Consider the following 14,813-nt stretch of genomic DNA (forward strand, 5'->3'; position numbering starts at 1 on the left):
CCAAACAAATACTCCATGGTCATATTTGTGTTTCTACTTGGAGGCACACTCATCTCTGTGCCCAGATCCACTCCCCCCCCCCCCCACACACACACAGTTTTCTGCACTGCCCTACTGGACTGATAGGCATCCTTGGCTGCTCAGGTGTTGGGACACTGGCACCTGCCCTAGGTTAGCCACCTCTGCACCCCAACCATGGACATTGGTAACCCTTACCCTGGTGCTCGCTATGCAGCTCCAGATGGCAGCTTATTGATCTGCTTTGCACCCTCTGTTGTAAGGTCAGGGAGAGCTGACTTCACCGCTCACTTCCCAGCCCTGCTTGAAAGGCTGTGAGGAGTTGAGTAAGCGAAGCAGTGAGGGTAAGGAATTGTATGCTCTGGACTTGGAGTTTGCCTTTGTTTTGTTGTACTGTTGCCTTCTTTTCCTGGCTGCTCTGGTCTCTGACCCCCGCACTGAAATTCCTTACCTCCCTATGCCCTTTCAGCAGGGGAATCCTCTTCTCTGGCTTCCCCAAAACTGCTTGTTAAAAAGCAATAAATCATGGTTTTAAAGTCCTTTATAGTCTTTTTTTTCCTTTGAGCAAACATAAAATTATGCGGCAAAATCATGACTGTGGAGGGGTTTTCTCACTTTTTCTTCAGAGATTAGATGGGTTTTATAGTGTACCATGAAAAGTCATTAGTAGTAAAATCCTTATTATGAATACATTTTTACATATTTACTGAGACCCATCTTCCAAATTCCCTGGGGGAGAAAACAGACTTTCTGAAAAAAAAAAAAATCCGCTCCTATTCTGGAATCCATAGCAATAGTAATAATAATAATAATACTTACATGGTGCTTACTAAAGGCCAAACTGTCTTAAAAGCACTTTTTATAGGGGTGCCAGTGTGGCTCAGTCAGTTAAACATCTGACTCTTGGTTTTGGCTCAGGGTCATGATCTCAGGGTTGTGAGATTGAGCCTTGTGTGGGGCTCCCTTCTCAGTGCAGTCAGCTTGAGATTCTCTCTGCCCCTCCAGCTCGTTCTTTCTTTTTCTCAAATAAATTAATCCCTTTTTTAAAGCACTCTCTGCATGTAATCCACTTCCCACAATGTCACTAGGAGGTAGTGCTGCCATTACTTCTGCTTTATCCATACCTGAGAAAACAGAAGAGTGGTTAGAGCAAGGTCAAGAGTGGAGTCAGGATTTGAACCCAGGCCATCTGTCTCCACCTTTCAAGCGGCTGCAGATTGAACAGTGGAAGGAAGATAGGAACTGTGGATTTCCTCACTGGGGACACATACTGTGACCTCTTTGCACCTCTCCTCTGGAGGGGATCACATGCTTTGCCTGGAGTGCCAAGAAGCTCCAGGGTGGCCTAAGATCCACCTTTTTCTTTTGTAGACAAGGATGACTCCATATTTGGGTCTTGATCAGTATAGGCACAGATAATGGGAATAACCGAAGAAAAGGAAGCTGAAAATCAGAAATCAAAATAGCTCAGCAAAGAAGCAGTGAAAAGTGCTTTCATGAATAGTGAAAACTCAGATTGTGTTTTAGGACTTCCAGAGTATTTGTGCCTGTGTATTCTCCTACGCTGCCCCTTCCCATCACCACTACCCAGGGTTTTCATCTCTTTCGAGGTGAGGAAAGTGAATCTGGAGAGAGGTGAGTAGCCCTGTATGAGTTCACCAGGCTGGTCCCTGTGGGGCCAGAATGCACGCTCCATGTTTTCCTTCCATTCCCACTGGCACTCCTCCCTCCCAGGAAGTTCTTTCATGAACTTTAGACACAGGCAATATGATTTCATCTCTCCCACATGCATTAGTTTTCTGTTTTTGCATAACAAATGACCATAAACTTAGCAGCTTCAAACCCCCATTTGTTAGCTCCCAGTCCTGTGGGTCACAAGTCCAGGCACAGAGTTACTGGCTTCTATGCCCAGAGTTCCAGAGAGTCCTAGTATAGAAGGTATTACCTGGACAGAGTTCTTGTCTGGAGACTCTGGGGAATAATCTGCTTGCAAGCTCATTCGGGTTGTTGGTAGAATTCAGTTCATTGTGGTTGTAGGACTGGATGGCTGGCTGTCAGCCAGAGGCCACTCTCGACTTCTAGAGGCTGCCCATACTTCTTTGCCAGGTGGCTGTCTCCCCCCATTGCCAGCAATGGTGCATCAAAACTTTCTCATGCTTGGACACTCCTTCTCTCTGACTGCTAAAAGCCAGTATAAGCTCCAAAATATAAATACCCTGTGATTTTTCTTCAGATTATTTCCTTATCCTAAGGCCAGCTGATTTGGGACCTTAATTGTAGCTGTAAAACCCTGCAAATCAACATCCTGACTACTGTTTGATGAAATATCTGAGACAGGGGTAGGAACGTAGGAGACTGTCTTAGCATTCCATCAACCACCATGCACTGCAGCATTTAAAAAGGTAAAGACAGAAACAAGGGCCAAGTCTAAGATACTCTGTCAAATTCTGTCAAAATTGCATAAATTCCTTTATGCCTTTAGAGTTTTTTGCCACCACGGTGCATTTTATATTTCAGGCCATTTGATTGAAAGCATATTTGCAATCTGTATACATCTCTTGCCTTAAAATGATTGAAAAATAAAAAGATTCTTTTTCAAAAGGACTGAACAGACAGTATTATTGAACAGCACAGTTGTATATCACCAGCTATTCAGAAGTTCATCTGTTAACATGTTTCCACCTATAAGTTTTCAGCCCCAATGGTCCATCTCCTTGAACTTCCTCTCTCTCTTCCTTGGGTGTTTGCTTCCTTCTATACTTGGAGGTCTCATCTTGAATATCACCTCCTCATAGACAATCTTAATGGCCTTATCTAGAGTAGGCTAGAAAAGACAAGCACGTAAAGTTGTTCTTTTATTAAAGATACCTCTGTAGTGGCTTTCTCGTTCTGGATTTGTGGGTTGTCAGTTCTTATCTCTGATTTCTGTTCAACTCTGAGCCTTTGGAAGGGCACCTTCATAGGCCTGGTGCCTAGATTGTGCTTGGTGCAGAGTATGCAACAAAAGTTAGGTTTATTTGATGTGTCAATAGAAGGTATGGCCTGGTACTTGTGGAAAAGTAACTTTAACATTCATATTGAAAGCTTGCTAGAGTAGTGAACCAAGTTAATCATGAGGTCACCGGTAAAGCATTTATTGTTTGAAAAGCACCCGATTGCTAGTCACAAAGCTCTTGAAAGAAAGAAAGGAGACTACAAATGGTAGAGCCAAAGAGGAACAGTTCCTATATTCTCCTCTGAAGCATGCAGTGCCACTGGGTAGGAGGTGGGTGAGGAGTCTCCAGGTCATGGGCCGTCTGATGTTCGGATCATGGTTTCCTGCAATTTTTTATTGCCCCAAGATAGGAGCCTCTTTCCTCGCAGTCCTCCTCTGAACACCTCCTCTCTCTCTGATGTCTCTTCAGCTTCACCTTCACCTCCATGCAGTCATACGCCTGCTTTAGAAGACGTTTCTCCTTGGACAAGGTAGTCAACCTCTCTGACCTTGTTTTCTTCCACTGTAAAAATGGGTATGGTCATTTCCACCTTGCAAGGTCATGGGAAGGCTAGTAGGGCAATGAATGCCAGTGCCTTCTACAGAATGAGATGGGTCAGTGCTATTTCACTTAATATTATACCCTACCACAGCTCTGCAAATCTCGTGTGGAATTGAAATGCTCATCTGAACAACAACTGGTTTTTGGAAATTATATGAAAAGAAGGTTACAGTAGATTATAGGATTACCGGTGATAATATTCTACTTAATTGATTTTTATCATCATTATACTAAATAAAGGCTACCTAGTTTCCAATCTATAGATTGCAGTAAATGCATTTCACATACAACTATCTAGAGCACAATTTTATCTTTTTTTTTTTTTTCTTTCCTGATGATTCAGAAGGCACTTCAGAGCCTTGTAGTGCCTCTGGGTTTTTATTATGAACTCCAGTTAGCATTTTATTACAGCTCTTGAGAAGTGTTGGTCACTCTCAAGTTCTACAGAGCACCTTCTCTGTTCACCTTTTCCCATTCCTTAATACACAGTATAAAAATGGTCTCTTTCCATAAACACAGACATGCACACCCCCCCCCCCCTTCTCTAGTTGCTTGCCTTCTCTGTGGCAAGGACTCTCCTGCTCTGGTTTGTGCTGGGAAGTCCCAGAACTGCAGCAGTCACATCCCTGGAGCCAAGAACAACAGTCAGTGGGCTACAAGGAGCTCATTTGCCACAACGTACCGTAAGTTGTTCAGAATCGGTCAAGCTGTTATCACATTTCCGATGAGACCATTTTAGAGAGCAAGAAGGCCAGAGTAGATCAATTTACATTTCTTTTTCTTCTGTCACTGGAAAAGGACACATTTGATGCATTCTCAAGGCAGGTTAAACAGTAACAGCAAATGTGGTAAGGGAAGAATTGAGGCAGCTTCCGTTGTATTTATTACGGGGATCATTTCTACCCTCAGAGCTGCGTTCCGATCTTTGCATTTATTTTTGCCTGCCTTACCTTCCCTGAGTATGATTTGGAGAAGTCAGTGCATTGCATGACAGGAGAATTAGAAGACTGTATTTCTGAATTAATTCTTGCAGCGTGGGTCCAGAACACAGGGCCAGGCAACCCTGCCCCTAATCAGCTTGGGAGAGTTTGGACAGTGGGCGCAATTTTCTCTGCCTATGCCTGTATCTTCTCCTGTAAAATGGGGCTATTTGCTTCCTATCAGAGGCTTAGGATAATGAAAGGACATGTCCTGTGGATGTGAAAAAAAATTTTCAACACCATGCAAATGTTTTCAGTTTTATTTTAACTCAAATCAGTATGCAAAATCAAGATGCTGCCGTTGCCAAAGTTGTTGGCATTCGTTCATCATATTTCTAGGTGAAGTACGTGAAAGTGATTATAGGTAATAAATATCTTTTTTTTTAACTTATTGCAGAGGCAGTTTTTCCACTGTTAATGAGGGTAATTTGACTTGGTTGAAGGATTGCAGTTCTTAAGAATTAATGCAGTAATCCAATTCAAAGATTTAAAGAGATCTAAGATTTTTCACAGGTCGCGTGCTAGTGAATGTGCTCCTATCACATAGCAGCTAATGGACTTGAACGCCAGTCTGTCATTTACTGTGTTCGCTCACGGCATAGCAGCTTTGCCCTTGGTAGTGAGTCTACTTTCCAAGCATTGCAGGTTATTTAGAAGTATGGTGTATTTGTAACACTTTTGAGAGATAGGATCCTATTTCCCACAGCCCCTAATTACTATAAAAACTGGGGTTATCTTTCTTAATTACACGTTTGAATCCTAATCTGCTAAGGTCTGAGGAATATCAGGCTCACAGGAGCTGCCTTCTTGCCTTATTCTTTTTTTTTTTTTTTTTTTTTGAGGAAGGCTTTTTCTTTTTTTTTTTAATGTATTTTTAAAAACTAATTCATGTATCATTGTATTCATACATATAGGTTAATTCACGTGAATACAAAGGTTACATGCATGGTATTCATAACTTCCCATTTTTGATAATGATGTATTATTAACAGCTAACAATATTTTGTAAAGCCTTATTTGTAAAGGATGTTGGAAATGCTCTTATTTCTCGATCCCATTATGTTCCTAAATATTAAAAATCCCATTTTGAAGCAATTAGAAGCATTCACTCCTCTTTCCACGTGTGTTCTGCAGACAGCATCACCATACTGTGCACACAGGAACCTTTGTTCCTTAATTAGAAAAAGGACTAGAGCTCATTAATTGTGGTTCCAAGTGGTGTCTGCTCGAACATTGGGGCAACAATACGGGAGGAGGAAAGACCCAGCCTAAATCTGAGAGGCTCTCGGTAGTTCTCAGAACTGTGAAAAGGTAAATAAACAGCAAAGGGTCCTTATAGGGTTGTCCCCACACCCTGGGCTGTCCTTGAGGCCTGGCTGGCTGCTCATCAGTTTTAAAGCCAAAGAGATTTCTGTTCTCACAGAAGGAGGGAAGGGCAGAACCCACAACTTGTATAGAAATCTAGACCTTTGCCTCTGTCGAAAGCCTATCATCTGAAGACAAAAACCGGTCAGGAATCTCTTGGGCTTTTCTGATAAGTTAGTGGACCCTATCTAGAGGCATTCAGACGTTACTGAAAGTGAGTGAATTGCTGGCAAACATGATAGAAGACAGATACATCTTGTAGGTGGATTTTCACTGCTGGCTTCGGTACATCGGAGGAATCGCAAGTTTTGAAAGGTAAAATTCCCAAGCCTTAGGCCCACATCAGTCCTCAACAAAGAGCCTTAATTTCCACAGCAAGAACAGGCATTTCTCCAGCCTCCAGGAAACCTCCCATGTCTAAACATTCTCAGAACATCTCAGTAGCACCAATGGTGGATTCCTCTCACTTGGTCGAGATGGAGGCTCCAGAAGCAGGGGAGCGAACAACTTTATCGAAGAATCTCAGACCACACGGGCAATGTCTCTCTGTGGCTTGTCTGGACTTGCAAGGAAATGCTGAAATAAAGGACCGGAGGGATAAAACAAAATGTCAGTTTGAAAGCCAGAGAATGGAAAGTACAGAGCAGTAAATTTGAGGGTCAGTTCGCTCATCTTTGGGAAGGTTCTGTTCAGTAATATCCACCCTCCGGAAGGAATAGAACTCAGGAGCCACTAGGCAAGTCTGCGGTGCTCTCCTGCCACACCACCTGTCAACTCCTGCCTCCTTCTGGCTTTCTCTTTCTATCCCTGCCACCGGATAAATTGCCATGTCCCACCCATGCCAATGGAAGACATTATTAACAAGAGGGAGCGCTTTATAAAGGTAGCAGAGATCTGGCAGGTGGAGGCATGGCTCCCTTTCCCCTGTGCTGATAGCAGGTTGAATGTGGAAACAAATATTTTTCTCTAAAATATTCTGCCATTTAAAGAGGCACGTCTAGCTCGCAATATATATTTTTCCCCCACCAGTAATTTTTTTCATGTTGTATTTCTCAGAGAAAGGAAAAAAAATAGATTTTAAAATGTAAAAACCTGTTCTTCAATTGAGTATGCAAAAATCTCATTGCAGTATTTATTCCAAACCTGCTCTCATAATGTTCAGTCAAGGAGAAAACAGCAAAAAACAGTTGTTGATGGACTTAGCACAGAACTGGATTAAATAAGCATTAGTCTACTGAAGCTGATTACAGGAATATGAAAATGCAGTATCTTAATGGTACATATTTTTATGTGGCAGCTCAGTTGCCTTTCATTTTGCAGCTAATATGTCTATTCTTATGAGTCATTTACTTCTTTAATTACCTTTTGCAGGCAAGGCACCATGGTATATTAATGTGAATGATTTTTACTGCCAGTTTATCATACAATGCCCCAGAAGTTGAAAGGCGTAATTGACTTGGAAGAACAGCTCATGAAGGAAACAATATTTAGTTGACAGCTTTCCTTGTACTCTCTGTTGACGTTTATGAGTTTACACTATGCTAAAGGAGTAATAAACACAATTTTCTTTCAATAACAGGAAAGGGTAGCTTCTAAAATACATTTGTGGAAAGCGCATTTGTTCATTTCTTGAATAATATGAAAATAACACATATCTAGTGATAAGACCTCTCAGATTGCCAATTGAATTAAACCTTTGAAGGTGCATTTATAACCTGTCTCAGAGCATTAGGAGATATTAGGGTTCATGTGATTGAATCGATTTAATGAATATTTAAATTATATACAGATTTGGATAAATCATATTTAAATCTAGGTGTTAGAGTGAGACTGTTTGGTCTTGTCCTCCCAATTTCCAGAGGGAGGGAAGACAGGAAGGGAGCTTGAGAATTGTCTGGAGGGAGATTTTCTTTCTCTAAAGGGAGGGGAAGTCTGACAGTGTATTTTGGGAAAATCAAAAAGAAGGCACAGTCAGTACAACTCCTTATAAGGTCTGGGCTTTGAACAGTTAAAAATCAAGACAAGGGGGGGGGGTCACCGCTCTTCTGGTATCTGAGTGACACTTTGAGTTGACTTGGGCAGTTAGTGAGTGCCGATTTGTTTTATCCATCACTTCCACCGCCCCCTTGGCCCCCTGGCTCACTGGCTCTGGGCAGGCCCTGGTTTGGCACATTGGTTTAGAGGGAGTTAAACTTTTCACAGTTTTCTGGATTGTTTGCAGTTCAGTCCTGTGTAGCATAATGAAAGTTTTCTAGCCATCTGTTGTTAAGCTGGCGGTGAGCAAGGCCAGTATATCCAAACAAAGTTCTGGCCTGTTGTAAACTGAACCTGTCAGTTTAGCATAGCTTTGCTGACCCCTCCAGCAAATAGGGCAGCCCTTGGTACCAGGCACTCACTGCATAGAGCTTTCAAAGGGGAACTATTTTGGGGGTAGGGGGTAGGGGCCTGTTTACTTTTCCCTGAGTGTTCCTCTCACTGGCTTGGACTAGTTTATACTTAATCTTTATGTGGATAAATGGATACTCGTCCTCCCTCCTTTTTCAGAGCAGGAGGCATTACTTCTTCATAGGGGATTATAACTTTGAGAACAAGGTATGAGTGCCCATAAAAGTGTGTGCGGTGGCTGTGATTCCAAAGGGTGTTCTGTGCAGTTATTTTTGTTAAATTATTTTGTCTTTCCGTGTTTGGAGACAAATAGTCCAGGCACTGCCAGCTCCTATATTTATTACTTACCTTATATAACTAAAAGTGTTTCATAGCTTTAAAGGACCTTTTTTTTTCTTTTGCCCCTTTTCTGCTGCACTTTGTGTTTTACCATCAGAAGTTAATACTCAGCATAACTTAGCAGAGCAGCCATTTGACAGTGCTCCCAGCTGTATGAGGGTGTTACCTGCTTCTGTTCTCGTTTGCAAGGTGTATCTATTGCTTTTAATTGCCTATCTTAACCATAAAATAATTTCATTGCTTCATGGTATTTTTTCTTTCTGTAGTTAATGTTTAATTCCTATTTTCTCCTTAGCAGTGTTTGCTTGACTATATATGAAATATCCCTATACATTCAGATTCTTGATACATATCTATACGTGTGTGTATGTATGAGATTATGTATGATAGGATATGTATGTAATATATAAATATATATATTTCAACACCTGCCTAAGCCTGCCCCTAACCCTTGTTGGTTTCCTTTTGTTAATGACACCTTGTAGGTGCTGTTGCATTTTTATCTTGGTCTTGCTGTAGTATATTTCCTGTCCAACATTGGTTACGTTTGTGTTCTGTTAAGAGGGGGCTCTTGGGAGCCATTGTCAAACCTCTGTATCCATCTCAATTCATTAAAATATCGAGGGAGAATGGTCACTGTCATTGAGTAACTATGTCAGCCACTCCCCTGGCTGCCTTAGCCCCTAGATGAGAAGCAGACCACAGTCCCACACAGTAACAAAGGAAAAAGGCACCAAAAGGATGCACGTTTGTCTTAAGCACCAACATGAAAGGGTTTGGGTTCAACTTTAACTGCATTGAAGGAATCTACAAGGGTCAGGCATTTCATAAATGGTGGGATGGGGGAGCAGAAGAAGCAAAGGAATAAACAAGGAGATACAAGGCTTCCCCTTTAAGGGACAAGGAGTATTGCAGTAGTGAAAAATATTCAATTTAAAATTTAAATGAGTGCACTTACTTGGAAATACCATACAGTCATAATCTGTTTGTAAGGTGACTGACATATAAAGTGCTTTTTTGTTTTAAGGTAAAAAAAAATGTATTCGGGGTAGAGTTTCGGGTGTAAATGTCAGGTGCAACGTAACGTGTACTCACTGCAAGAGTCAAGCAAATAACCTTGGCATTTAGGACACTGCCTTTTAGAACATGAAATTGTATTTTGTTGTGTGCCTTTTTTTTTTTAAGGAGGACTACATTAAGGGGTCACCTATTAGCTGTGTTTTTGCTGTCTTAAACTCAGCCCTTCTGTCTATTAAAATCAAACCACTGTGTAAACATTCCAGTGTTGTTCTTGGTCTCTGCAATGGCCACGGGGATCAGGTTTCACCTGCCTGCACATCTTCAAGCAATTAGAGCAATTAGCGTGAAGCCATTTCACATTCAAGGATTCAAGGTCTATGGTGACATTCAAGTCCAGAAGTCTGAAAGGGAAGAGGAAGCGGCCTGGAGCACGGCTACTATTCCATGGCCCTGAGCAGACAATTTCTCTTTTAAACATGGTAGCTCTTTAATGATATTATTATGAGGTTTTTAAATGACATATCAAAAGTTGTTTATATCAAAAAAAAAGTCTCAACAGTCATTTAATTATACTAATGAAGGTCTTTATACATGGCAGATTTTTAAAAAAGACTTGCAGTGGCCCTGAGAAATGGAGGGTTGCTCCCTGCCCCACCATGGAAGTGACAGCAGTCTTTGTAGAGGAAGAGTATGTTTTAGAATGTATAAAGGGAATTAGCATTCTGGTTGTTTTTTTGTTTTCTTGTTTTTTTTTTTTTTTTTTCCCACGGTAAACCTCCCTGTTTTGGGTCAGTGTAATAACTACAACAACATGGAATATTTAGGCAATTTTTGGAGTATTAAAAGTAACTTTTGTTTTAGGTTAGAGAGGAATAGTAGCAACGCTAACACATGGAACCAGGGCACTTTAAAGATCAATAATCAGCTTTAGTATATCAGCTGTGTAGTCATGAGAGAAGGCAACTTTTAAGAACAGTCTGAGAATCCAGTAGGGTTTTTGTTTTGTTTGCTTGTTTGTTTTTTTTACATTTGTAACTAAGTTACACAGGCATCTTGTTTGCATGAGGCGAGCCCTTAAACTGATTACATCTTTTTAAATAGGTTAGTACATTTTTTTAAATCTACATTTTACTGTTGATTTATTATGCAAAAGGAGGGGAGGGGCATTTTTAAAAAGCCAAGGGTGCTGCAGGAGATCTGGCTCCGTAGTCCCAGAAGGATGTGCAGAATCAAGAGGAACCGTGGGCTGTTATAATGTGGAATTCTATTTCCCTCTAACCTGATGCCACCCCTTCGTGTCATGTTTGTTAACTAATGGCTCCGAAGACAGGATTGCTGGGACAGTTACCTTTTCTTTACATGTACTGACTTTGATTACAGCAAGAGGCTTTTTTTTTAAAAGAGAAGATTGTGCACCTGTAAGAAAGATCTTGTGATACAATTCCTTTATGGAATTGTACTAGTAGGCTTCAAAGCTACTAGGTGTTGAGCACTTCTCTATCTCTAGGACTGAACGCATCTGTCTATTTTTGTGACTGAGGCTGGAGCGTTTGTGCTCATTTGATAACTAGCCATGTCAGGGAACTAGAGTCCTTAGAGCTCTCCAGTCCCATCTCGAACTACTTAGAGCCCTTCTGTGGAGAGATGCTCTTGCTGACCACCCACTTGCATGGCACCCAGGCTGTGTGTCTTTTGAAACTGCATTGCAGAGCAGATGCAGGGGATGCTAATAAAATGCAGCATGCTGGACCCTGAGCAAGGTAAGGGTCGGCCTTTCCCCCTGCCTTTTGGAAACAGATTGCTAGGAGACCTTTTGCCGCGTTTCTTACTGGACCAGCCGAGTTAGACAGGAACATTTGAGTTGGATACTCCACCCCTCCTAAAAGTGAAGAGGCAGACATGGAAGCACTGTGGGGCTCGGAAGGGAGGTGAGGCAGTAAACCAGATCTGTCCCATTTTTTTTTTCTCCTAGCCTAGTCCTCTGTTTCTATGATCTGCCTTTTGAACTGTTTTTGTGGCTGATCAGTTCCACCTAATATGTCTCTTGATTTCTGCTATTGTAATACTCAGGCGACATGCTGTTCTCTTCATTTTTATAAGCTTTAGATGCTTCTGCCTGTCATATTCTGGCGGTTTATCTTCAGCGTCTGGATTTGCTTTCAGACTTGAATGTCTATCAAGCTGCCGTTGCTTTGAATGTGAGATCAAAAGAAGATGAATTCCAGTAAAAAATTTCCTTCCATGAAGAAAAGATTGGGGCCTATGTAAACATCCCACTGACAGTTCCCAATGAGTTATTTTAGCCGAGTATTAGCACCTGGATGACAGACAGTCCAGCATTCCATGCTAAATAACAAATCAGTTGCTTCCGTGGCAGAAGAACATTGCCACAACAGCAATACATTTTCAGAAGGAATCCTTTTCTTCCTCCTCCCCTTCCCCCTTTTTGCCTTTTTTTTTTTATTGAATATGGCTGTTCAGCTCCTCATCTTATTTTTCAAGCTGACTTGTTCTGCCTTTAGCAGTTTACTTTCCTTTACAGTATCTGTCAAGTTACTCGGGTGACGGAAGACAGGACTTTGATAATTAGTTTGGGGCGGGTTAAGGAGTGTTCCAGTAGACAAGCGAGGCATCTGGAGATAAACAGGTAGTTTGGTTGATTGCAGAGAAGGAGAATGTAAAGGAAAAGCAGCAAAAGCAAGATCAAGGGCACATCCCGGGAATGCGGGACGATATGTTCTTTAAAAATACATGTGACAAATTCCTCTAAAGTCTGCAGAATCTGGATTTTCTTTCTTTCTTCCCTGTTTTTTTTTTTTTTTTTAAAGCATCCTGCCTATGTAAATGTCACCACAAAAATATCTCAAGAGCAGGTTTCCCGAAACCCTGTCGGTGTGTATTTGTCTGCGAGAAAGAGCTGTCTGGCTAGGGCTCGGTCTGGCCAGGGCACACTCCTGATGCTGTGTCGCTGCTTGCAGACCTGGAGTGATTTAGATATGTGTAGCACTAATAGGGTTCTTTAAATGCTAAATGCAACTTTGAAAATTACCTGCAAGCTCCAACTGATCTTTCAACTTTGAAAGTGAAGAATTACTTGAGGAATTCTTGTGGTTTCTTTTGTCATTTAGTGAGAGCCCAGCCAGCTACTGTGGAGGCAAGCGTCCCTAAGGTTGCCTACAAAGGGCAATGTTCCAGTGTGTTTTCTCCTCGAGTGTGCTTCAGCCGCACAGCACTTCCTGTTTATTCAAACATCTTTTTTACCACTCGGCAACCCCCGCTTCACAGAAACAGCCAGAACCCATCTACAGCAAGAAGACGGAAATCCAAAGGCAGACAGTGCGAGCTCACTCCGTCAAACTCTTCGTTTTCTCTGTAAGTGTCCAGAGAAAGGAAAAAAAAAAAAAAAAAAAGGAACATTTTTGCGGGGTTAAACTTTCAGACTAGGGATCCGCTCCTGCGCAGACATTCTCTGAAGGGCAAAATAAGATGATGATCCAACTTGTTTACTGCTTTCTCTCCCCCCCCCCCCCCATCAAAGGCGGTTTTCTTTTTAGAGATTTCAGAAGACCGGTTGGTTCTAACTCCTTGTTAATTCACTCTTGCTTTCAGATGGGTCTCGGGATATATATAATCAGCCAGGCAAGCAGCCGAGTGTGATCAGGACAGTTTTATAAGCTTGAATGTAGTTCAGAGCCCTCTCAGCTTGTTTGCGACTTTGTTTCGTGTTGCCTTCTTTTTCTTCCTGTTATCACAAGTGGTAAGAGGGTGCAGGGATGGTGCCTTTGTAATTCTGCCTCTGCAGAATTGTCCTCTGATGTTTGCATCATGACACCGTCATCACTCGTGAATCGGTCTTGATAATATTTGTACCAATTTCATGCCAATAAAAGTCAGGCTGCTGAAACAAGCACGGTCATTATCTCATTCATATTACTATTGTTTAAACGGAGTGGGCTGCGAAAGGAAAGAGAAAGCCCGCCTCACTTTCCGCGATGGTTGTTAACTTTGATGTTGGAAAGCTCTTTTCAAAATTCTCATTGTGGGTAATTAGTATGGCAGGGAAAGCCCTTGGACCTGGGCTGCTGCTTCGCTCTGTGTGGAAGAGTGGATGGGATTGCTCTCTGAGTCCTTTCTGTTGAAATGAGTTTCTTAACACATGGTTTGATATTTTTTTAAAGGGTTCCACCTTTTCCTGTCTGATGGCGTTGTCGTCCCCTTGTGCCTCCCCCTCCTCCCCCCGCATCCCTCCCCCCACCCTGACCCCCAACTTCACTATAATTGGTAAGCCAGGTGCTAATTTTTTTTAACCATGTACTGGTCAGGGAATAGACAGGAAATGGAAAATTAGCTCTTTTGATCTTAAGGGAATTGTTATTACTCTGAAGCTTGTTTGTTAGTCCCCAGACTAAATATCCTTAAATTTTATTGTCCAAAACAGCATCTGTTAGAATAGAGAAAGAAATAAGCTCTGTAGTTGTCCGAACCTCTAATGGAAGAAATATTTAAATAAGTAAAATAAATAAGTGTGTGCGCGTGTGTGTATTGAGCTATTGCTATTGCTATGCTGGCTTTTTTTAATGTTCAGAAGTTGTTCTACTTTGCAGGAAAAAAAATTATGTTTGCGACTGCCTTAAGGACAATTTGTTTAACAGTAGGAGTAATTGCAGGGAAAATGGAAAGAGTGACTGGAGGTATTTACTCAGATGTTAGTGTAGGTGTGGGGGCCGAAAACTCAGTGTGGGAACAGTGGGCTGCTTTTCTTGGTATCTCAGTCTATTTGATGACCATCAAATTTCCCAGCTCGCTGGTTTTGTTTTTTCTGGATGGCATGTTTGATTATTTATCAGAAGGGGAAGGGAGTAGCTGAAGCAAATAAACATGTGACCAAGTTCTGTTTTGTTTTCCACTCAGAAAGCCATGCCCTTTAACAGATATACAGAAAATAATAAATGCATTGTTTTATGATAAAAGGAAATAATATGTGTCATTTTTTTTAAAGGCATGTGAGTTAACCCTTAGGACTCAGGAGCCTTTTTGACTTCTGAGAAATTTGCCAGGCTTTTTACTAAGAATTAATCTATTGCGGTGTATGGTTTTATGGTGCAGGATTTCCCAGGATTAGTTGTTCAGCAGTTAGGCTTTTCTAGATGCTCTGCTTAGTTATGCCTGC

General features: G+C 41.6%; 1 protein-coding gene across 11 annotated transcripts in view; it reads left to right on the forward strand.

Moving 5' to 3' along the window:
* The window catches only part of FOXP1 (forkhead box P1), a 582,432-nt gene that overhangs the window by 399,070 nt on the left and 168,549 nt on the right, over positions 1-14,813 (forward strand). The window contains exon 1 of one of the 11 annotated variants that reach the window (XM_055342939.1): positions 12,830-13,015. The exons of the other annotated variants lie outside the window; for them this stretch is intronic. Within the exon in view, the coding sequence (XP_055198914.1) occupies positions 12,830-13,015 (186 nt within the window). Of the gene's footprint in view, positions 1-12,829; positions 13,016-14,813 lie in introns of those variants that run through there. 11 annotated transcript variants of the gene reach the window in all.

This window comes from Nyctereutes procyonoides, unplaced genomic scaffold, assembly GCF_905146905.1.
Source record: "Nyctereutes procyonoides isolate TBG_1078 unplaced genomic scaffold, NYPRO_anot_genome, whole genome shotgun sequence".
In the NCBI taxonomy this organism is placed as follows: domain Eukaryota; kingdom Metazoa; phylum Chordata; class Mammalia; order Carnivora; family Canidae; genus Nyctereutes; species Nyctereutes procyonoides.